A 24,908-nucleotide genomic window follows, 5' to 3' on the forward strand; every position below is an offset into this window, starting at 1 on the left:
ATTTTTCGGCGGGAGATAGAAAAATTAATACCATACTTGTGAATATTTTCACGGAAGATAAAAAGTTCTAGTTCAATTTTAAATATTCTCAACGAAGTGAAGAAAAGTTCAAGTTCTCTACTGAATTTTACCAAAGAACACAAATCAATTCTAATTTCACCAGAGAAAATAAAAATCTTCCACATCAGTTCTTTATTTCACAATGACATAAAGAAATTTAAAGTTCAATTGTAAATTTTTCGGTGGAAGATAGAAAAAGTAATACCATACTTGTGAATATTTTCACGGAACATAAAAAGTTCTAGTTCAATTTAAAATTTTCTCAACGAAGTGAAGAAAAGTTCAAGTTCTCTACTGAATTTTACCAAAGAACACAATTCAATTCTAATTTCTACAGAGAAATCAAAAATCTTCCACTTAAGTTCTATATTTTACAAGGACATAAAGAAATTTAGAGTTAAATTCTAAATTTTTCGGTGGAAGATAGAAAAAGTAATACCATACTTGTGAATATTTTCCCAGATGATAAAAAGTTCTAGTTCAATTCAAATTTTCACAACGAAGTGAAGAAGAATTCAAGTTCTCTTCTGAATTTTACCGAAGAACACAATTCAACTCTAATTTCACCAGAGAAAATAAAAATCTTCCACTTAAGTTCTTTATTTCGAAAAGACATAAAGAAATTTAACGTTCAATTCTAAATTTTTCGGTGGAAGATAGAAAAAGTAATACCATACTTGTGAATATTTTCTCGAAGAGATGAAAAATTTAAAATAATGTTCCAAATTTTTCACAGAAGATAAAACAGTTCAAGTTCTCTTCGGAATTTTACCAAAGAACACAATTCAATTCTAATTTCTCCAGAGAAAACATAAATCTTCCACTTCAGTTCTTTATTTCACAAAGACATAAAGAAATTTAGAGTTCAATTCGAAATTTTTCGGTCGAAGATAGAAAAAGTAATACCATACTTGTGAATATTTTCCCAGAAGATAAAAAGTTCTAGTTCAAGTTAAAATTTTCTCAACGAAGTGAAGAAAAATTCAAGTTCTCTTCTGAATTTTACCAAAGAACACAATTCAATTCTAATTTCACCAGAAAAAATCAAAATCTTCCACTTAAGTTCTTTATTTCACAAAGACATAAAGAAATTTAGAGTTCAATTCTAAATTTTTCGGTGGAAGATAGAAAAAGTAATACCATACTTGTGAATATTTTCCCGGAAGATAAAAAGTTCTAGTTCAATTTAAAATTTTCTCAACGAAGTGAAGAAAAATTCAAGTTCTCTTCTGAATTTTACCAAAGAACACAATTCAATTCTAATTTCACCAGAGACAATAAAAATCTTCCACTTCAGTTCTTTATTTCACAAAGACATAAAGAAATTTAAAGTTCAATTCTAAATTTCTCGGTGGAAGATAGAAAAAGTAATACCATACTTGTGAATATTTTCTCGAAGAGATGAAAAATTTAAAATACTGTTCCAAATTTTTCACAGAAGATAAAAAAGTTCAAGTTCTCTACTGAATTTTACCAAAGAACACAATTAAATCCTAATTTCTCCAGAGAAAATAAAAATCTTCCACTTCAGTTCTTTATTTCACAAAGACATAAAGAAATTTAAAGTTCAATTCTAAATTTTTCGGTGGAAGATATAAAAAGTAATACCATACTTGTGAATATTTTCCCGGAAGATAAAAAGTTCTAGTTCAATTTAAAATTTTCTCAACGAAGTGAAGAAAAGTTCAAGTTCTCTTCTGAACTTTACTAAAGAACACACTACAATTCTAATTTCTCCAGAGAAAATAAAAATCTTCCACTTCAGTTCTTTATTTCACAAAGACATAAAGAAATTTAAAGCTCAATTCTAAATTTTTCGGTGGAAGATAGAAAAAGTAATATCATACTTGTGAATATTTTCCCGGAAGATAAAAAGTTCTACTTCAATTTAAAATTTTCTCAGCGAAGTGAAGAAAAGTTCAAGTTCTCTTCTGATTTGTACCAAAGAACACGCTTCAATTCTAATTTCTCCAGAGAAAACAAAAATCTTCCACTTAAGTTCATTATTTCACAAAGACATAAGGAAATGTAAAGTTCAAATCTAAATTTTTCGGCAGGAGATAGAAAAATTAATACCATATTTGTGAATATTTTCACGGCAGATAAAAACTTCTAGTTCCATTTAAAATTTTATCAACGAAGTGAAGAAAAGTTCAAGTTCTCTACTGAATTTTACCAAAGAACATAAATCAATTCTAATTTTACCAGTGAAAATAAAAATCTTCCACATAAGTTCTTTATTTCACAATGACATAAGGAAATTTAAAGTTCAATTCTAAATTTTTCGGTGGAAGATAGAAAAAGTAATACCATATTTATGAATATTTTCCCGGAAGATAAAAAGTTCTGGTCCAATTTACAATTTTCTCAACGAAGTGAAGAAAAGTTCAATTTTTCTTCTGAATGTTACTAAAGAGCACAATTAAAATCTAATTTCACCAGAGAAAATAAAAATTTTCCATTTCATTTCATTATTTGACAAGGACATACAGGAATTTAAAGTTCAATTCTAAATTTTTCGGAGGAAGACGCAATAAGTATTACAATATTTCTGAATATTTTCTCGGAAGGTCAAAATCTCTAGTTCACTTTAAAATTTTCTCAAAGAAGTAAATAAATGTTCAAGTTCGCTTCTGAACTTTACCAAAGAACACACTTCAATTCTAATTTCTCCAGAGAAAATAAAAATCTTCCACTTCAGTTTTAAGTTCCCCAATGAAATAGAGAAATTTTAAGTTCTATTCTAAATTTTTTGATGAAAGATAAAAAAATTAATACTATGATTGTGATTATTATCCATGAAGATCAAAAGTTTCACTTTATTTATAATTTTTCTAAAATTCAGTTCTGATTTTTCTCAAAGAGATGAAAAATTTAAAGTTCTGTTCCAAATTTTTCATAGAAGATATAAAAAGTTATACATTGATTGTGAATATTCAACATGAAGATAAGGAACTCCACTTTAATTCTGACTTTTCTCGAAGAAGTGCAAAATGTTCAAGTTCTCTTCTGAATTTTCTTAAAGAAGAGAAAAAGTTAGCTCAATTCTGAATTTTACCAATGAAAATGAAAAAACCTTCCACTTCAGTTCATAATTTCTCAAAGACATAAAAAATTTAAAGTTCAGATCTAAATTTTTTGTAGAAGATAGGAAAAGTTATACTATGATTGTGATTATTTTCCAGTGAAGATAAAACGTTTCACTTTAATTCTAATTTTCTTAAATTCAGTTCCGATTTTTGCAGACATGAAAAATTTTAAGTTCTGTTCCAAATTTTTCATAGAAGATAGAAAAAGTTATACATTGATTTTGAATCTTCAACATGAAGATAAGGTGCATCACTTTAATTCTGAGTTTTCTCGAAGAAGTGCAAAATGTTCAAGTTCTCTTCTGAATTTTCTTAAAGAAGTGAAAAAGGTTAGCTCAATTCTGAATTTTACCAATGAAAATGAAAAGAGCTTCCACTTCAGTTCTTAATTTTTCAAAGACATAAAAAATTCAAAGTTTTCTTCTAATTTTTCCAAGAAAATAAAAAGGTTCCACTTCAGTTCTGTTTTTTTCTCAAAGAGATGAAAAATTTAAAGTTCTATTCTAATTTTAAATTAAATTTTAGCTCCTTTGTCTTATGGATTTACCCCTCAAATTTTTAAATTCTTCACTTTTCTTCACTTCGTTGAGAAAATTTAAAATTGAACTAGAACTTTTTATCTTCCGTGAAAATATTCACAAGTATGGTATTACTTTTTCTTCTGTGAAAAATTTGGAACAGTATTTTAAATTTTTCATCTCTTCGAGACAGATCTGAACTAAAGTGGAAAATTTTTATATTATTTGGAAAAATAGAAAGGATCAATGACTAATTTCTTATTCATTGAGAAAATTCAGAAGAGAACTTGAACTTTCCTTGACTTCGTTGAAAAAATTTTAAATTGAACTAGAAATTTTTATTTTCCGTGAAAATATTCACAAGTATGGTATTACTTTTTCTATCTTCCACCGAATACTTTAGAATTGAACTCTAAATTTCTTTATGTCTTTGTGAAATAAAGAACTGAAGTGGATAAATTTTTGTTTTCTCTGGAGAAATTAGAATTGAATTGTGTTCTTTGGTAAAATTCCGAAGAGAACTTGAACTTTTTATCTTCTGTGAAAAATTTGGAACAGTATTTTAAATTTTTCATCTGTTCGAGACAGATCTGAACTAAAGTGGAAAATTTTTATATTATTTGGAAAAATAGAAATGATCAATGACTAATTTCTTTTTCATTGAGAAAATTTAGAAGAGAACTTGAACTTTCCTTGACTTCGTTGAGAAAATTTTAAATTGAACTAGAACTTTTTATCTTCAGTGAAAATATTCACAAGTATGGTATTACTTTTTCTATCTTTCACCGAAAAATTTAGAATTGAACTTTAAATTTCTTTATGTCTTTGTGAAATAAATAACTTAAGTGGAATATTTTTATTTTCTCTGGAGAAATTAGAATTGAATTGTTTTCTTTGGTAAAATTCCGAATAGAACTTGAACTTTTCTTCACTTCGTTGAGAAAATTTTAAATTGAACTAGAACTTTTTATCTTCCGTGAAAATATTCACAAGTATCTTCCGTGAAAATATTCACAAGTATGGTAGTACTTTTTCTATCTTCCACCGAAAAATTAGAATTTAACTTTAAATTTCTTTATGTCTTTGTCAAATAAAGAACTTAAGTGGAAGATTTTTATTTTCTCTGGAGAAATTAGAATTGAATTGTGTTCTTTGGTAAAATTCAGTAGAGAACTTGAAATTTTCTTCACTTCATTGAGAAAATTTTAAATTGAACTAGAACACTTTATCTTCCGGGAAAATATTCACAAGCATGATATTACTTTTTCTATCTTCCACCGAAAAATTTAGAAATGAACTTTAAATTTCTTTATGTCTTTGTGAAATAAAGAACTGAAGTGGAAGATTTTTATTTTCTCTGGTGAAATTAGAATTGAATTGTGTTCTTTGCTAAAATTCAGTAGGGAACTTGAAATGTTTCTTCACTTCGTTGAGAAAATTTTAAATATGAACTAGAACTTTTTATCTTCCGTGAAAATATTCACAAGTATGGTATTACTTTTTCTATCTTCCACCGAAAAATTTAGAATTGAACTTTAAATTTCTTTATGTCTTTGTGAAATAAAGAACTGAAGTGGAAGATTTTTATTTTCTCTGAAGAAATTAGAATTGAAGTGTGTTCTTTGGTAAAGTTCAGAAGAGAACTTGAACTTTTCTTCACTTCGTTGAGAAAATTTTAAATTGAACTAGAACTTTTTATCTTCCTGGAAAATATTCACAAGTATGGCATTACTTTTTCTATCTCCCATCAAAAAATTTAGAATTGAACTTTGAATTTCTTTATGTCTTTGTGAAATAAAGAACTTAAGTGGAAGATTTTTATTTTCTCTGGAGAAATTAGAATTGAATTGTGATCTTTGGTAAAATTCAGTAGAGAACTTGAACTTTTCTTCACTTCGTTGAGAAAATTTAAAATTGAACTAGAACTTTTTATCTTCCGTGAAAACATCCATAAGTATGGTATTACTTTTTCTATCTTCCACAGAAAAATTTAGAATTGAACTTTAAATTTCTTTATGTCTTTGTGAAATAAAGAACTGAAGTGGAAGACTTTTGTTTTCTCTGGAGAAATTGGAATTGAATTCTGTTCTTTGGTAAAATTCAGAAGAGATCATGAACTTTTCTATCTTCTATGAAAAATTGAGCCTGCTAGTAGTATCTTTATCTCTAAAAATTCTTTCTCTCACATCTCTGACCCTTTTAATGGATATTCTGAACGTTTGACGTTCTAGCATACCCTAAAAATAATGAACACTTAACAAAATAATGCATAAGATATTTGTAATGAAATAATGACATGTAGAATATTAATGTAAAAATACGTTAAATACATTATTATACATTATTAGTACACTTGCGCTTCACTTTCCGTCAATTCATCTTTATATTCATTGATGATATTGTCTGCTAATGTCGTTTTTATTCTTCCTACGATTTAAATGTATATTGTGACAATATTTTTAAATAGATATCAGTTTTGACACATTGACAAGATATGATTTATGATGTTGGTGCAGCTGTATGCATGCCTTCTTTTTCCCTTTGCTTTCATTCGAATGCTAACACCGGAAAGATATCGATAAGATCTATCAACGGCTAACATGCTACCAGAACCATTAGCCAGAAGTTGTCCCTCTTCATCAACTATTATTTTTACGTTGACATTCTCTTTGAGTACTACTTTCTCTGGTAATGTTACTCTCGCATATCCACTGTTTGCATGATGGAAATTCTTGGGTACTCCAAAGGAATCTAACTTCTCGCTGTCATGACAACGCAAGCATACATTTCCAATAGTGTTACCACTTGCACTCGTTTCATAGTTCAGGTATTTCTCCTTGTCAGCATTCAACACGACGATGATTTTATCATGTTCACATACTTTCGTCAAATAATTCATCTTCACTTTTTACAGATATGAATTGTGTGTTTATCCTTCCACTGCGTAAAAAATACTGATTTAATGCACGCATTAAACTAGGTAGTGTCGATAACTTGCCATAGAGTACCAATGGGAAAGCCGCGTCGTGCCTATGAACAAGCACAGAGTACGATTGTTAGAGCCGTAAGCATATTTCATGTCATTTTAAGATACGTAAAAAAGTTAAAAAACTACCATGTTAAAAAATTCAAAATTATTTTAAAAAATGGGGGGAAGGGGTACCGGTGGTCTTTGGGGGCTCGATGGGCATTAGGGGAACCGGGGGCTTTTGGGGTTGGGGTAGAGGACCTCACGACACTGTTCAAATACAACTTGTGTATTATAATGACCACAGAGTTTTACCCTCAAATCCTCTTCTAAAACATCTTCTAAAATCATCTTTTAAAATGTCTCTAACTGTTTCGCCGAAATAATTCCATAAAATGTCTAAAACGGTTTCGCCCAAATAACCCCTAAACGTAATTTCAGCGTGTTCCTTTTGTTTTTTGGCATCCCTGCACTGTCACATTTCAAATTACTAAGAAACCTCAGTCCCGCGCTAAATCTAATCATCGCTAAGTTGTTTCTTGGAGAATTGTTTCCATGGCGTTTGGTTGTGAATATCTTTTGGAGTTCGACCAGTAGAATTGTTTCCGAGGCAAAGACATTAATGACTTGGATCTATTCCTGGAACAGTACCTGTCAGACATTATTAAACTTTGCCCGGAAACAATTTGATTAATGACTGACAGCACAGGTGTTCCAAATTCCCAATCGCTTTGATTAACCACGTGTTCTCCCTAGGGACTCTATGCCCAAATATGGTGTTCTGTTCGGACCTTTAGGGTCATCTCTACTTACATAAACTGATATTTAGTCATCAAAATGTTAATATATTTGATTTATTAAATTTATAAACGTAAAAACATTTATGTTTTAAAGTGCAACTTATGTTCTGGCCTTGGGAAGCCATAGGGGTTTTGAGCCCTACTCATGTTAATTTCTGCTCGTTTTGAGTTTGACTCGGTTATTTATTGTAATTTCTGTTCGTTTTGGGTTTCATTTATAAAGATGGGATCTGAGAAAGATTGATAAAAAAATAAATGTTTCCGGTCAATAATGATCGCGTCGGCCTTCCGTTATAGGTGTGACGCCGGGGACTTGTGGTAATTGTAGTTGCAGTGGTAGCATACAAATATTCCCTTTTTGATCATGTCCTTTATCATTTCCTGAAAGTTCCAAATTGATATACCTAGTCATTCATGAGTTACGCCCTTTTAACAATCCATTAACACATGACATGTTTTGATTTAGTTCAGCACTCTCCTCAACATTCTCTGAAAGGCTCACTTGTTTTCCCTTCGCATTTTTGGAAAATGAAGTTCCGACATGAATACCTTTCTCAGTGACATGTACTGTATGTAAGCAATGAACGAATAGCCAAACTTACAGGCCTTGACGTGAGGTCTCTGGGGACGTTGACAACCCCAAAGACATGATTACTAGACCTTTCAATAATGCTGAACAACATGGCTCTCTTAAAATTTTGATTGGATGTATTGTGGGGACTGATAGGATTGTGGGGGGAGGCTAGTTGTCCTTTCACTTTTGACTCTTAAAAAGGGCACTAGATCTTCCGACTTCCAATCGGACGAACCCCATCCGATCCGAAGATTATACAACCACCCATTCCGTAAGAGCCTTATATGCCCGGGGCATAACTTACAACCCTCGCACCTAGACTCTGGAGGATTGTTTTGACCTTGAAGCCATTGTTATATGCTCTTTAGACTATTTTGAACAAAATGGCTATCGCACAGTTATTGAATGCGTTTGGGGAAAACAGGTTGTCAGGGAGGGAGGGGCTAGTTGCCCTGCATTAATTTTGACTCTTAAAAGGGAACTAGTACTACACATTTCCAGTTAAAAGAGCTTATTCTAAAGTTCAAACAACCACACCTACCATAAAAAGCTTATATGCCCCGCGGGGCATAACTTACAACCCTGGCCCCCCACACTCTGGGGGGTTGTGTCAATCCGAAAGGTCTTGCTATGTGATCTTTGGATTGCTTTTGAAGAAATGGCTATTTCAAAATATCAGTAATATAGCACATAAAAAAATATGAATTTAACTAATATGAATTGGAACTAATAGCTATAAAATATAGTTATCAGTTATTAATCGTATTTTAGAACAAATTTGTCTTATGTTTTTTTTAAACAAAAATATCTGTTTTGCATTCACTTTCCCGCTGAAAACTCAAAATCCATTCTAATTTTTTCATCCTACAACATTAAACGACAAAATACGTTTTAAATGTTTTTACTTTTTTAACTTTTATGCTTAAAAAATATTAAAACTTTAAGGAATATATATCAGTATATGTATACTTAACTGACAATCCACTGCCATTTTTTTTTCAGTAAAGTGCAAATTATTTTATGGTCTTGAGAAGGTATGGGGGACATCAAATACATAATTTCCAGACCTTTCAACTACACTGAAAAATGGCTATCTCAAAATTTTGATTTGTTGTGTTCTGGGAATTGATGGGGGTGGGGGGGGGGAGCTTGTTGCCCTTCAATCACTTTTGACCAATAATAAATGCAGTAGCCCTTTCAATTTCCAATCGAATAAGCCATTTTTGTAGTTTCTACGGCAACAAATGTCCATCTAAAAATTTCTATCTGATGCATTTCGGGAAAATACGTTTGGGGCGGGAGGTATCCACCATTCCATCACTCTCAATTTTAAAAAGGACACTAGAACTTCTGATTACCAATCCAATGAGCCCCCTCCAAAGTTTATACGATCACCCTTTCCATAAAAACCTTATATGCCCCCAGGGCATAACCTACAACCCTTGCACGGAGGGCTCTGGGGGGGTGGGGCATAATCCTCAAAGATAGAATTTCTGTACCTTTTAATTACGTTGAACGAAATGGCTATCTCAAAATTTTTATTGGATGTTTTTGGGGAAATGATCAGCGTGGGAGGTTGGTTACTTGCATTCCAAGCACTTTCGACTATTAAATGGGGCACTAGCCCTTTCACTTTCCAACTGAATGAGCTCTTTTTGAAGTTTCCACGATAACAAATGCCATCTCAAAATTTCTATCAGATGTATTTCGGAAAAATACGAGGTATGGGGGGGATATCCATCCTCCGATTACTCTGAATTTTAAAAAGGACTCTAGAACTTCTTATTACCAATCCAATAAGTTCTCTCCGAAATTTAAACTATCACCCTTTCTATATGTACCTTATATGCCCCCAGGGAATATCTTACAACCCTTGCCCTGAGGGCTGTGAGGAGGTTGTCATCTTCAAAGACATAATTTCCGGACCTGTCAGGTACGTTGAACAAAATAGATATCTAAAATTTTTGATTGAATGTGTTTTGGGAAATGGTGGGAATGGGAGGAGGGGTATTAAAAATGGCACTAACCCTTTCAGTTTCCTATCGAATGAGCCCTTTTTGAAGTTTCTACGACTACTCCTTCGATACTAAGTGCCCTGATCTAAAAACAAAAATAATAACACTGTGCCTACATCGCTCTCTACTTAGGAAGCGCTATTGTGCTGCCTATGATATGGTACTTTATAAAGGTTTCATAAAGACTAAAATATAAAAAGTATGTAGGTATAAAAACTAGTATTCAAGTGAGTCCTTATCAGTTCTCTAGAATGTTTCAGTGCCCCACTAACAGCAAAGAAAAAAAAGGAGACATACTAGTGTTTCCTATGCAAAAATTTGGTTGCTGTTCAACGTGGAGGACTGCCATTTTACTGTGGTTGGTTTCTGACCATGATGATTCAAATACTGCAATTTTCATTTCAATCTGACGCTATTTTAAAGGGGTTTTTGGCTCTTTCGAAATTCATGTAATTTAGTTTTTGAAATCTACTTTTACTATTAAGATTAAGCGAAATAATAGATTTTGTTCCTGAATCAGATTCAAACGGTAATTCTTTCTTCTTAGACAGTTCTATTTTTCCAAAATGCGCTTTTAAACTTCTCGTTATTATGGGTTAGGTTGTGCTCTTTACTAGTTTGCAGCTATTACTGCAATTATGCCTGACCTATAGTGCAAAAACCACATAGGAGAGCAGATTGATCTCGTATTTTGTTGAAAAATGTATGTATGGTTATATTTTAAGTTGGCTCAATATAGTAATAGGATACATTATGATTACGACAATGAATATGAGAAAATTCCATATCGCACTTAAAGTAGTTTTAATTTGTCTATATTCCCATTCTTTACTGTCATGAATAGTTTTTTATGTGTCTAGAGGGAAAATAAACATTTTAAAGTCTTATTTTTTATTCTAGTGAATGAAAAAATGACTTTCATTCCTGGTCCTATACTTAAGCTTCGAAATGACTATAGCAGTGAAAATTTATCAAACATTCTGACAGAGAGGATTTTTGGTGAAGATACTGATATGGTATTTCATTTTGCGGAGGGAAGCTTGAGATGTCACAAACTTGTTTTATGCCCAAAAAGTCCTTTGCTTTGTAAGCTCACAAGCAACTCACCTCTAGGATCTGAACTGCATTTTAGCTGTCCTGATGTCAGGTATACTTGATGTACTTTTTCTGTTTCTTTGGGCTAATACATTATGTGTTTTTATCATGCTAAAAATTGCATACTGTTTTGCTTCTAACCAAGTCTAATTTCTGCCAAAATAGGATTTCAGGCTTACCATTCAAGTAAAAAAGGTTGACATAAAATGTTTCCAAAAATGATGCAACAGTGTACTGGAGCAAAGCCACAAAGCTATAACGAATAGCTCATTGTATATGAAAAGAATCTTTATAGGAATCCTTGAAATAGGGATCCATGTTATTCAATGTTGAACTCTAGATTTTGCAAATAGTATGATCAAATTTAACTTGGGTTTTTGAAAAGATACTTTGATTCAACAGCCCAACTTATGAGAATGACTAATTTTAAATGAAAAAACTGGCCGTTAAATTGAATCATAAAGGTGAGACAGGAGAAACTATATCCAAAACCTAGCTGTTTTGACTAGGGGTTCTATCATGACCAAACATGACTTGATATTGAAGACGAAAGGACTTTTTCTAATGCAAAAGGCTATTTAGAGTATTCTAACTATTTAGAGTATTCTAAGAATAATGTTCAAAATACATATAATTTTTTTTTTATTCAATTGAAAATAAAGAGCAACTTTGAAACTCAAAACAAAGAATTTTTTCTGTATATCAGGGGGAAGGGGGTGCTCACAATGTTTTCAGCTGTACAATTTTCAGTTCAAATGTATTGAAGGACAATCGATGAATAAGACACTTGTAATCACCAACTGAATATTTTTTTTGCTGTTCAAAATGCTTTTAGTTAAGCAATAGTTAAAATTAAGTGTAAAACGTGGAGGGTTGAGGGTCGGTGGGCCCTCCCATACAGGGTGATTTTTCGTCGTTTTGAATTTTAATGTTGCCTGTAATTTTTTTGAAGAATGTTTTTTGTGCTTAAATGCTAAAATAAAGTTAATTAAGTCTTTCACATTTTGAGATAAAAAGAAAAAGAAGAAAAACAACTAACAATTAAGATGCCAGACAAAGATTACAGTGGCATTGTGGCAATATTTACTTTACTGTTGAATATAAAGTTTGTTATTTAATGCAAGAACATTACAATATTTTAATTTTGTTAATAAAATGCCAAAAGATTAGTTATAAACTTTCCCTGTCTAATTTGGGTCATTATACTTTTTCAGGCTGAGTACCTTCCAGCATTTGATTGAGTTAATCTACTTAGGAATAACAAAAATCACAAACTCAGAAATAGATGAGCTGAAATCAGTAGCGAAAACATTCATGATATCATTTGGTCAAAGTGAAATTGTAAAACTTAAATTAAAAAACCCAAACTCAAATTTTTCAAGGAAGGAATTTGTTTCAAAAATTCATGGTAGAGAAAGGAAAACAACCTGTGATGTAATCACGGTAGACAGCATTACTGACCAGCCTATTAATGAAAAAGGATATGGCAAAGAAGAACTTGTGGCTCAAAGATTGCAACAAGACATTAGTAAAGTCAATATCGATGGCCAGAAAAGGACTCGAAAGACAAATTTTAGTGACGATCTAGATTTTAATCTAGTTCGGAAAAGAACATTGTCTACTTTGCTCGGGCATGGAAATGGTCAGAGAGATATGGTCAATAAAATTATAAATGATGACGCTGCCACTTTTGTTGACAACATGGAATCTAAAGCCAGTTCTGAAATTCGAGTTGCATCTAAGAAATCTGTCTTAAGACGCCGCACTAAAACCCAAAAGGAGAAAAAAGGTAAAACTGATTTACTTTATTCGGCTTATATTAACTCTTGTGGATTTCCATTAAAACTAAACCAATTGTCTTTTTAAGTAAATTAGTTTGGGAATAAAATTGTTGCCCCATAAAAAATGGAAAATAGATGCATTGATGAAAAAAAGTGTTTTTTAAGTTGTTTTAGCTTATACATTGTACGCTGAATATGTTTTTGAGCTAGTTTGTGAGTTGTTTCCAATTCTTGGACAAATTCCAACTCGATCCATAAATTTTGGCTCATTAACGTAATGGATATTAATAACCGTGTTTTTCTGTAAATGAAACTTACTAATAAAGTTCTTGCAGTAAAATCTAAATTCAGCACTTTAGGCTTTATCCCTTGAGAAAATCCTAAAATTTTTGTAAATTGTTCTTGAGGTTTGGGCTAAACAGATGTTGCAAGTGCTATTTTACTATTATATTGTGTATTTAAGTCAGTATTAGACATAAAATATGATTTCTGCATTTAAAGGAATACCTGACAATGCTGAAAAATTAGTTTTTCTTTTTTTTTCTCTATAGTTTAATGTCATCGCATAGAAAAGGAGAGTAAAAAAGCTCTTTTGTCACAGTTGGGCCGCTAAAATACCTAAAATTGGCCGAAAAAAAAACTGTTGATGATTTTTTTTTTATTACTTGAAACAAGAAGCTTTTCTCAAGTTAGCAGTGACTATTTCGATATAGTTTCCTCGATAAAACCTGAATGATTATAAAGAAGGAATACAATTTCAAGAAACTACTAGCCTACTTGACATTTTTTTTTGTCTGAGTGGCAGCTCAAGTCTTAGTATAATCAGTTCATTTTGAATCAGCAATAGCTGAACGGTTAGAAAAACGGTCAGTTTCTTTTCATGTTGAATCTTTCGGATTTTAGCTAAAAACGTTCTGGCTTAGTTTTCAACAAATTATAACCTAAGCAAAACAGGGTATATGCAAGAGTTCAAGCCGTGCAAATTACGGTTCTAGTCTCCTTGCTACCATGATAAACCATTTCTGCAATGTCTTCAGGTCTGCAATGTCTGCAATTCCAGTAGTTCTCATGAAAAATAGATTGGATGTACTACCAGACACTCATGTGCCTGTTTCTGTTCTGTTTCTAACAGAAATTTTTCATGGAAACTATATTGGACAAACTCTTTTTGCTAGTCTCACATGATTAATATACTCTAAAACTAGGGAATAGGCTGGATAATCAGTCTTGGAATCTATACCCAAAATCTTGCATCTCAATAGTGCCTGTAGGAAATTTGGAACTTATAGGATTGCTCGACCAAGATCTTATAAGATGTTTGAAAGTGACGATATGCAATTTTAAATTTAATATCCAACCTATACTACTAACAACTCTGCACCACCAAGCTGCCTGTAGCCACCGCAGCGGTGCACAATTATCCATGTCAGTATATTTTAAGCTTCCTTCTTTACACCCTACCAGGAAGTCCCAGTTTTCTTTAAATCATTTCTTATGACCTCTTCCATCCTATTCAGGGACAACCTGCTTTTTACTTGGCCCTAGATGGTTGGCTGAAAAGGATGATCTTTGGCAGTATCTCATCCTTCATTTATAGAATGTTTCCTAGTCATCCCAATCTTTCTCTCGTTGTAGCCGTAGAAAGTGGAATAGGATCATATTCTTTGTACAGCTTGCTGTTCGGAATACCAGTCAGTCGGATGGGTAATCAAAAGAATTTGTTGACAATTCCTCTGGAAAACATATAAGAGAACCCCCTTTTGTCTTTTGAAGCATCCATGGTTCAGAACCATAATTGACCACTGTCATCACTGTAGATTCCAATGTGCTAATCTTGGTTTTGCAGACTTGTTTTCCCAATTTTTTCCAATTGTAAAAAAAACCTCGGCCTTGTCTATTCTGTTTTTATGTCTTCACTGCATGAAGACATAAATCCTTACTAATAATTTTACCCAGGTCAGTGAACCTATCTGCTTAATTTAGCTTCTCATTACACAGCATAACCTCTTCAACTTCATTTATTCCCAGTCAAAAGAATTTAGTTTTCTTAACATAAATTTTCAACCCTATTCTTGTACCTTGAACTCTTAAAACCTCCAAAAAATCTTTCGTTTTGTTAATATTTTTATCTAGGACACTCAAATCATCAGCTTATTCTAAGTCTAGGAGTGTTTTACTTCAATGCTCTCCCAAAGCATTTGCTGTGTTCCTTAGGACAAAGTTCATCCTACGGATCCATGTACACGAGTATAGAAGATAACCATGCTTATCTTCTGATTAAAAAAAATACTGCTACTAACCTCATTTCTTACCTTAACCTCAGCTATGTTGTTCTTTTACATAGTAGTAACTACTTCAATTTATTTATCTGGTATACCATATAAGGTTAGATCTTTCACTAAAGTTTGTCAATAAGCATTTTCTGGTGATTTCAGAAATATTAGTAGTATTTTGTTAACATGTTTCATAATCCTCATGGGGCATAACTTTCACGACACACATAGGGCGTTACTTAAACGACACACATAGGGCATTACTTTCATGATGCAGATACAGCATTACTTTAACAACACACATAGGGCGTTACTTTGCAAGACATATAGAGCATTACTTTAACGAATTATCATTCCTTCATATCCTCTCTCTGATTTCAACAAAAGAATTTGATGATGTACTTCTAGTTTTGCAATGAACTACTACTTTCGCTTTCGCGAAACAAGTTTCGTTTGCTCAACAACGTTGAGCAAAGGTATAAAAGTTTTTTGAAGTACTTCTCTGCTTAAATAACGTCCCAATTTTAAAACAAAAACGTCACGAAGAAAAAAAACGGTCTCAAAGTTAAAACAAAAACTTCTAAAAGTAAAAAAAAGTCTCTAAGTTAAAACAAAACGTAACGAAGAAATAAAAACGTCTCGAAGTAAAAAAAAAACATTTAAAAATTTAAAAAAAACGTCTTGAAGAAAAAAGTGTCTCGAAAAAAAAACATTTCAAAGTTAAAATAAAAATATCTCGAAGTAAAAAAAATACCTTGAAAAAAAACGTGTCTAAGTTAAAACAAAAACGTCTCGGACTAAAAAAAAAAAATCTTGAAGTTAAAAAAAACTTCACGGAACAAGTCTTTTTAACCTTGAGCAAAGGTATAAACGTTTGATGAAGTACTTCTCTGCTTAAATAACGTTGCAATTTTAAAACAAAAATGTAATGAAGAAAAAACGGTCTCAAAGTTAAAACAAAAACGTTTCAAAGTAAAAAAAAACATCTCGAAATTAAAACAAAACGTCCCGAAGAAATAAAAAAGTCTCGAAGTAAAAAAACATTTCAAAATAAAAAAACGTTTTGAAGAAAAAAGCGTCTCGAAAAAAATATCTCAAAGTTAAAACAAAATATCTCGAAGTAAAAAAATACCTTGAAAAAAACATTTCGAAGTTAAAACAAAAACGTCTCGGAGTAAAAAAAAACATCTCGAATTTAAAAAAAACTTCACGAAGAAAAAAATATTTTGAAGTTAAAAAAATGTGTAAGTTGAAACAAAAACGTCCTGGACTTAAAAATAAGACATCTCGCAGTTAAAAAAAACGCCACAAAGAAAAAAACATTTTGAAGTTAAAAATAATGTCATGAAGAACTTCATTTCTGACTAGCGCAATAATACCAATAATAAAATACATATTGAACATGTGACTGAAACCATGCTAAAAGTTGTGTATGCCCCGGAAATGGAATAAGTGTCATGTCAAGAGAGAACATGTTGTATCAGTTTGTGGAACGAGTTCGAAACATTCAAATTATTTTATGATGATATTAACAAACATGTAATATTTTACAAGCTAATTTACGTAACAATTTTCACACTCCATTTGCATACAATAGATACCGAGAGTTATATGACTCGTCCCCGCAAAGAATTCTACAGGTTTTATGACTCCTCCCCACAATGAATTCCGACGGTTTTACGACTCCTCCCCCTAGCCATAGGAAAAAGAAACCAGCTGTGCAACTATTGGAGTCAACGGACTATTGCACAATCGATGTCTCTTGCTATGAATGTTAGTTGCACAATGATTTAAACCTTAAGTGCTTGGATTCTATGGTGGTCAATGAACTACTACTACTTTTGCTATTGCGAAACAAGTCTTTTTACCTTGAGCAAAGGAATAAAAGTTTGATAAAGTACTTCTAGTAGTACAATTAACTACTACTTTCGCTATTGCGAAATAAGTCTTTTTAACTTAGAGCAAAGGTATAAAAGTTTTATTAAGTTCTTCTCTGCTCAAATACTAAAGTAGTAGCTTCCAAGATAAGAGAACTATATGGCATATAATTTATAGGCTGGAAAAAATAATTTCTCGGTTTTATTTTTTAATGCGCATTTTTGTTATTGTCTATGGAACTCGAAAAAATTGGCTGTTATCATTGGAAAGTGAACTATAATATGTTCGAGCATGATAAAAGCTTGTGGAGTGCTACATTACGCCATATAAACAGGCTGGGATTCTAAGACAGAGTGATTACATCACATAATAAAAGTGGTCAAGAACTGTGAAATGCTCAGGAAGAATTCAGTGAAATTTTCACGTTTTTTTTGGGTTGAAGCACTGTACGTAAAGGGTAACATACCTACAGATAGTTTTAATTCAAAACTGTGACCCTAGAATTCCACTTTTTAATTTAGAAGAATTTAGATGTCCGAAATGTGAAGGGAATTATCACCGCCCTAAACACGAGGTTACGTTGTTCGCGCAGTAGATACCTAGGGAGATACCTGATCGCGATAAGTGTATAAGACACGGTAAAAACTATTCTATATCATGGGATCCTTGTTTGTGGATGTTTAACAGTGAATTTTAAGTATTATTTTTATGTAAACATGTGTTTTTCAAAAAAAATTTTTAATATGTCTAAGCAATAAATGTCTTTAAATTTAACCCGTGTTTATTCTTTAGAATTGTTCTAGTTCATAAGTAAAATCCTACTCTAGGTATACCCTCCCCTCTTAACCAGGAGTCTGAGATAGATGAACAGAATATCTTTTATCCTAAGCTGGAAAGATGCGAACTGAATTTTTTTTTCAAAAAGTCACAGACATTTCAATTGGAATTTTCAGGGTTTTATCTATATTAGGAGAACCCATCGTCATTTCAGTAGCATGTTTCAGAGAGTCTGTTACCAGAAGGATTCGCTTTGCTAGTTTCAAACTAAACTAAGATGGATGAAAATTTTGAAATAAAATATCTTTTTACTGCGATTGTAGCATCTTTAAAGGCTATTATCATAACTTCATCAGTTATAATGAGTCTAATGCAGCTACTTTAGAACACGTGGAAAGTGGAAATCATGAGGAGAGTGAATGAAACGAAAACAACTAGAATGGAAAGAAACTCAGTGTTAGATTGGTCAAGTAAGAAATTAATAGAGGAAAGGATACCCTTACTACCCCAAGAAAACTCGAAAGCACAACAAAAGTCTTGGAAAAGGAGGTACAGTGTATTAGAAAGGGATCACGACTAGCAAAATAAAAGATCAAGAAAAGTGGAGTCACCCTACAGGAATTCTTCACGTTCTTTGAGAAATGATAAAGAAGCTTCATATAAAAGGCATACAAAAATTCATTGTAATCCATTGTAATCATTGGTTAACATGTTTTTTTTTTTTTTTTTTTTTTATGCGGCTGCACCCTTCCTTCCATGGTACTCTATGGTTGGTCATTGAAAATACTTAGTTTATCATATTTTTTTGAACAGTATTTTTCGTTCATTGGAAGGATTAACAGTTGCATTTTATTTTTTTTAAGTTACGATGAAATATTTCAAGAAAGTTCGTGTTCACGATAAAGTTGTTGTAGCATTGAATGTTGACAAGGACAAACAATTGAACTATGAAAAAAGTACTAGTGGTAACACTATTGGAAGTGTATGTGTGCGTTGTCATGACAGTGAGAGATTAGATTTCTTTGGAGTACCAAAAAAATTCAACACTTATGATGGTGGATATGAGAGAGTAACATTTCCAGAGATGATAGCGCTCAAAGAGAATGCAAGCCTGAAACTGATAGCGGATGACGAGGGGTAATTTTTGGCTTATGTTTCTGGTAACACATTATTTGTTGATGGATTTTATCGCCACCTTTGGGGTATTAGCATTCAACCGAAGAAAAAGGGAAAAAGAAGAGTCTATCGCTCCACCAATATTATAAACCATATCCTGTCTACATGTCGCAACTTTTACCTTTGTAAAAATGGTGTTGTAATAGACAATGAAATCGCAAGTAAAATAAAAATGGCATTAGCATATAATATCGCCAAGAAAATTAAAGATAATTCAGCGAAAAGCAAAGCATCAGTGAACGTTAAGAGTCAAGATAAAACATCATGTTTTATTTCTGGAGCTGACTCAAAGCATTCAAATTTTTTATTATGATATCAATAACATGTAGTATTGTACGTGCCATTATTTCAATAAAAATATTTCATTGAATTACTTTGCTATGTTTCCAATATTTTTTTTACTATTTTTTACTACTACCAGGCGCACTTCAAATATTTCATTTGCGGTATTTATTAATTTATCGTCACAGATGGCAATACTTTTTAATAGCCCAAGAGCTGCCATCTATTTTAATTTAGATATAGATGTCAGCAGAACGGATTTTGTACCTTCACCCGGGTACCTGCAGCCAACCTAATATCATACCCTTTTTCAAATAACTGCATTGAATTTAGGCTCATTTAGTGTAGCAGACCACGCTAAGTGAACCTCCGCCAATTCTATCATTTAGAATATCTATTCAAAAGACAGAGATGCAAGAGGAATTTTCAGACAGAGACGCTACTTTTAGGCGCACTTCAAATATTTTATTTGCTGCCTTCTATTCATTTATAGTCATAGATGGCAGTTTTTTACTAATCTAATGCTACCATCTATTTCAATTTATATATAGATGGCAGCACAAGTATTTTTTTACCCTCTTCGGTACCCGCAGCCGGCCTACAATGCTACCCGTTTTTTAAATAACTGTATTCAAGTTCGGTATTGTAGGTTGGCTGCAGGTACCCGGCTGGAGGTAAAAATCAGTTATGCTGCCATCTACCCTTAAATTAAAATAGATGGCAGCACTTGTTAAGTAAAATAAATAAAATAGTTTTAAAAATAGAATCAATTTTGACAAAAAAAACTGCATGTTCGTGTACAAGCTTGATGAATGACGTTATAATTGTATAGTTACATGAAGGATCGATATTGTAAATGGGAACTTTGTGTTTATCATCGGTATAATGGTTTTATTGATGGCTGAATTACACTAAAGGATATCCTCCCCGGGTGGCCTTGAACCACCAACCTTTCGGTTAACGGCCGATCGTGCTTGCCGGTTGCCACCACGATGTCACTAATTAATATCACTAAAGGATCAGTGAAGGCATTTTTAGTCTCCACATAGTAGGAAACTTTTCAAACAGAGAAAGTTGTTTTCCGACACACAGTTGAAATTCGTGTTCATTTAACTGTGTGTTGTATATACAGAAATTGTAACTAGAATAATTTATGTGGTTTCTTGTCGATATCACAATGGAATTCATCGACATGGCTTCTGAATGGGCCATGAAGTTCAAATTGAAGTTCAATTCAGTGTTACAAAATAAATAAAAGTGACTAAAAAATGTTTTTCTGTTTACCGTAGGAAATGTTTAAAATGCTAGCAAGTTTTTGTCTTTCCGTTCTCAGAGAAGGTAGGATTTGTCTGATTGAAAGTGAAACTCCGCAAAATCTTCTCAGAAAGCTTATTGAAAAAAATATAACTGGTTTATATAGCTACTTAAAAAAGAATGTTGATAGTATATATTTTCGATATTGTACGATCAGATAGTTCATGTTTCAAACAGGGAGCTTTTATTCATTATAAGCAAAACTTTGTCACCCATAAAAATCTTTCAAACGAAAAGTTTTATTTATTACAAACATAGCTTTGTCGTCTGGAGAAAAGCAAATTTTTCTTTACGTGCCTGGTGTTAATATTAAGTCCCAAAAGACAGTATTGAATAATTTACCAAATTACTTAAACACAAAAATTACGACTGTTTACTCACAAATGGAGAACTTCCAAACAGAAAAGACGCAACCTGGAAGGACAAGAATTTTTTATTTCTGGACTCTGCTACATGCATTGGCTGCGTATGAAGTGCTTAATTAGCCCTTATGGAATTTTAGAAAACTCTTGTAGGATACTACAAAAATATTACCGTAACAAGTAGTGCAGTGGCTCTCAGTTGCAATATAGAAAGTGTATGAAGCTAAATCGCTCCTGCAATGTCGTTGTAACAGACGGGGTGCTCACAGATGGTTTCCATAGGAATAGCTTGAGTTTCCAGCCTTCTTTGTTTTTTCATTGAACTCTGATTCATATTAACTTTGTTCCAGCTACGAAATATTTTATTTAAGTTACAGTAGAAATTTTCATTTTTAGACAATGAAACAAATGGGGGACATTGGAAATCTAAGTACAATAAAAGCATGATTGCAGCTGCATTGAACGAAATACAAAAAGGACACAGTATCAGGGAAGTAGCTTTGAAGTTTTCCATGCCAAAGAGCAGTCTCCAAGATTACGTGAAGAAATTTGGAATTGTCTCACTTCATAAAAAGAGAAAAACTTCACTCAACTCATCTTAATTCTAATGTCCTCTGGGTTGGGCTTATTTCGGCTATCTAGAGCCTCTATAGATATGGTACAAAAAATGATTTGTGCAATTCCACTATGAAGTCGCCCAGTCGGCTAGGACAAAGCGAAACAATGGTTTCCTACTTTTTCGACACTTCTGTTCATAAATTTTCACACAGTTTATTGAAAAGAAAAAGAACTATGCGATGGTACCCACCGAACTTTGAACCTATGATTATGTATTATTGTTAGATAGTTATATTTGAATCTGTCTTTCTTAATAATTGTTTAGTTTCTAATTTTACTATTTGGGCTGTTTAGAAGCAAAACTGATGAACTCTACAAAACAAACAACGGGGAAAACTCCAAATGAGAGCACGTTGGTGATCCATGGAAGAAAGTTTTTGAGTCTTTTACATGTCCGTTTATGTGTTTAGTATAGAGGACTTATTTAAAAATCCGTTATTGGTACAGTCAAAGTGATGTCCATAAAATTTGTTAGAATTCCCTTTTCAAAATTTTCTTACTCCTAATTATAACTCCTGCTTTTTTTTACCTAATTATTACTCCTACTTAAATTATTTCTTCTTTCTAATTCTTACTCCTTATGGGAATATCACTAATGGAACAGTGAAAGCATTTTTAGTCTCCGCATAGTAGGAAAATTCAAACAGAGAAAGTTGTTTTCCGACACACAGTTGAATTTCTCGTTCATTCAATTGTGTAGTGCATACAGAAATTGTAACTAGAATCATTTATGTGGTTTCTTGTCGATACCACAATGGAATTCGTCGAAATGGCTTCTGAATGGCTCATAGAGTACAAATTGAAATTCAATTCAGTGTTTCAAAATAAATAAAAGTGACTAAAAAATGTTTTTCTGTTTATCGTAAGAAAAGTTTAAAATGCTAGCAAGTTTCTGACTTTCCGTCCTGAGATAACGTAGGATTTGTCTTATTGAAGGTGAAACTCCTCAAGATCTTCTCAGAAAGCTTATTGAAAAAATTATAACTGGTTTATATGCCTTCTTAAAAAAGAATGTCGATAGTATATTTTTTCAGTATTGTACAATGCGATAGTTCATGTTTCAAATAGGGAGCTTTTATTCATTATAATCAAAACTTTGTCACCCAGAAAAATCTTTCGAACAAGAAGTTTTATTTATTGCAAACACAGCTTTATCGCCTGGAGAAACGAAAATTTCAATTCCGATACTATATAGAAACCTATTCTGTATAGAATTGGTATGACGTGGAATCCAGCTGCAGACGCAGAATTTGATTCATGTCAGAACCTAGCTTTAGCACTAATTTGTCCTAGTGAAAGTGAGTTCAGCCTGTATGAAAGTCAGTACAGACTGATCGCCATCAAATTTATCACCATATCCCTAGAAAGTGAAGTAGGCCTACGCTTACTTTTCGGATTGGAGTAGTTTTTATGCGACAACCTTTCATTGACAACTATGAACAATTTGTGAAAGCTTTTGGTTGACTCTCCATGTGAAAACAAATTTTGAAACCTTGAGGTAGAGCTAAACTTAAAAATCATTTTTGAAAATTATTGTTTAAAGAATCTGATCAGTAAACTGGCTGTCAATATGGTCCAATCAGGCTATCATTAAAGTCGATCTTGATCAGTAAAATCAGTAGAAATATGTTAGTTTTGAAACTGCTAATACAGCTACTAATAGCGCATTATAGGTTTTGCCAGGCTTTTAACTGTTTCTTCCTTGATACTTGGTTTGTATCCAACCGCTTTTAAGCGAATATCCTGGAACTAAACTCGTTTGAGTGCAAATTTTTCAGAATATGCCTTTGGGATACCAAATTTTTTTTCCTGATCTGCCTTTTTTTAAATACCATCTTGTAAGGTATATATAAGGACTATATCACAATTCTTTCTAAAACTACTCTCTTAAATCCTTTCTCACGCCTCTAGAAGTGCTTTCACCCTCAACTGAGAATATATTGCTTTAAACATGCCTTCTATAAAAGTTCTAATCCTATTGGATCCCTGCTAACTGTTCCAATGTCAGGTGTGTGAAGGTTTATGCCTTTTTGTTCGTTACGGGTTAGTCGACTAAAGCTAAATTCAGACGAACAGGCTTTGAAGGCATAGTTCAAACTGCGTTAATTGACCCTTTCAAATCTAAGACCTCCGTTTTGTTAAAAAAAAAATCTAAACCCCTAAAATCATGGGCGCCGGCAAAAAAATTCCAGGGGGAGGGGGGCAGACGCCAAAATAGCAGTGGCGATTTGGGTGACAAGGAATATATTTCAGAACTTTTTTGTAGGAATAAGTTTATTTTGAATACTCTTAGGAAAAAACTCTCAAATAAAAAGAGCAATTAAATTGCATGCAAAATAAAACAAAATCCAGTAAATTTTAAACATCCAAGATTCCTGGCAAAGGGATCAATTTATGTAATCAATAATATATTGAATTATTAAGCATATAATATTAAAAGAAAATCAGACTCAAACACAAATTACAGAAAGATTTATTGCTTCCGTTGATTATAACAGATGTAGACTTGTTTTTATGCAATTTCCTTCGCTTTGGAATTGTTTACAAAAAGAGTAGAGATACTCGAAAATCATCCTGTCTTTATAGATACCACGTTTTGATTTTATACAGGCTATGTAAAATGTACCTTTTTCATAACAGAACAATTATCAACCTCGAACTTAAATCCCTTATACATTCAGACATTTAAAAATTACGGAATATCGAAAGAAAAACAAAATTTAAACTTACTATCCAGCTGTCAAAGTGACCATCTTTCTTTTTATTAGTCTATTCAACTAAATAAAATGATAAGGTTCAAAAAAAATTCGTCATAGGAGAATCTTATCAAATAGTTTGGGATAAAAAACTGGAATTAAAAACTGTATTGGGACAATATTCACCAAAACTGAAAATGGAATTCTCATGACAATTGCTAAACCAACAGTATTGGCTTTTTCTGCTGATTCTAAATATATAAAATTCTTTCAGTTTATTGTTATCCACCCAAAACTAAAAATTTGCGAAAATTTGCCTGATTTTTACAAAAAGGAGAAACACCTCCAAAAAAGCAAGCGATCTTACTGAAAATCCTTTATTAGATACATCATATCAGAGAACCCTACTTTAGAGGTTTCAAGCTCCAACCTTCAAAATGTGGAGTTTCGCATTGTTTTTCAGAAGAAACATCGTCGATGCCTGTTTATTACATTTGTTTTTTCCCAGGGGTAATTATATTAAAGCGAAGGTCCAAGATAAATGGAAGGGAGCTCATTCAAACGTAAATTTAAAGCTCTTTTTTAAGTGACCAAACATGCTGGGTCAGGGGAAAGTTTTTTTTTCTGTCATT

The 24,908-nt window shown here is 32.3% G+C and overlaps 1 protein-coding gene across 6 annotated transcripts in view; it reads left to right on the forward strand.

Moving 5' to 3' along the window:
- LOC148956511 (uncharacterized) overlaps positions 1–22,399 on the forward strand; it is a 66,934-nt gene extending 44,535 nt beyond the window's left edge. For all 6 annotated transcript variants that reach the window (XM_089095725.1, XM_089095737.1, XM_089095716.1 and 3 more), the window contains exons 2-4: positions 10,925–11,171; positions 12,334–12,908; positions 21,359–22,399. In XM_089095725.1, the coding sequence (XP_088951851.1) occupies positions 10,925–11,171; positions 12,334–12,908; positions 21,359–21,564 (1,028 nt within the window). In that variant the 3' untranslated portion in view covers positions 21,565–22,399. The remainder of the gene's footprint in view (positions 1–10,924; positions 11,172–12,333; positions 12,909–21,358) is intronic.
- Positions 22,400–24,908: the final 2,509 nt, after the last annotated feature.

The sequence above is a fragment of the Artemia sp. Qi Xiang Cuo genome, chromosome 1, assembly GCF_049724085.1.
Source record: "Artemia sp. Qi Xiang Cuo chromosome 1, ASM4972408v1, whole genome shotgun sequence".
NCBI classification, from domain to species: domain Eukaryota; kingdom Metazoa; phylum Arthropoda; class Branchiopoda; order Anostraca; family Artemiidae; genus Artemia; species Artemia sp. Qi Xiang Cuo.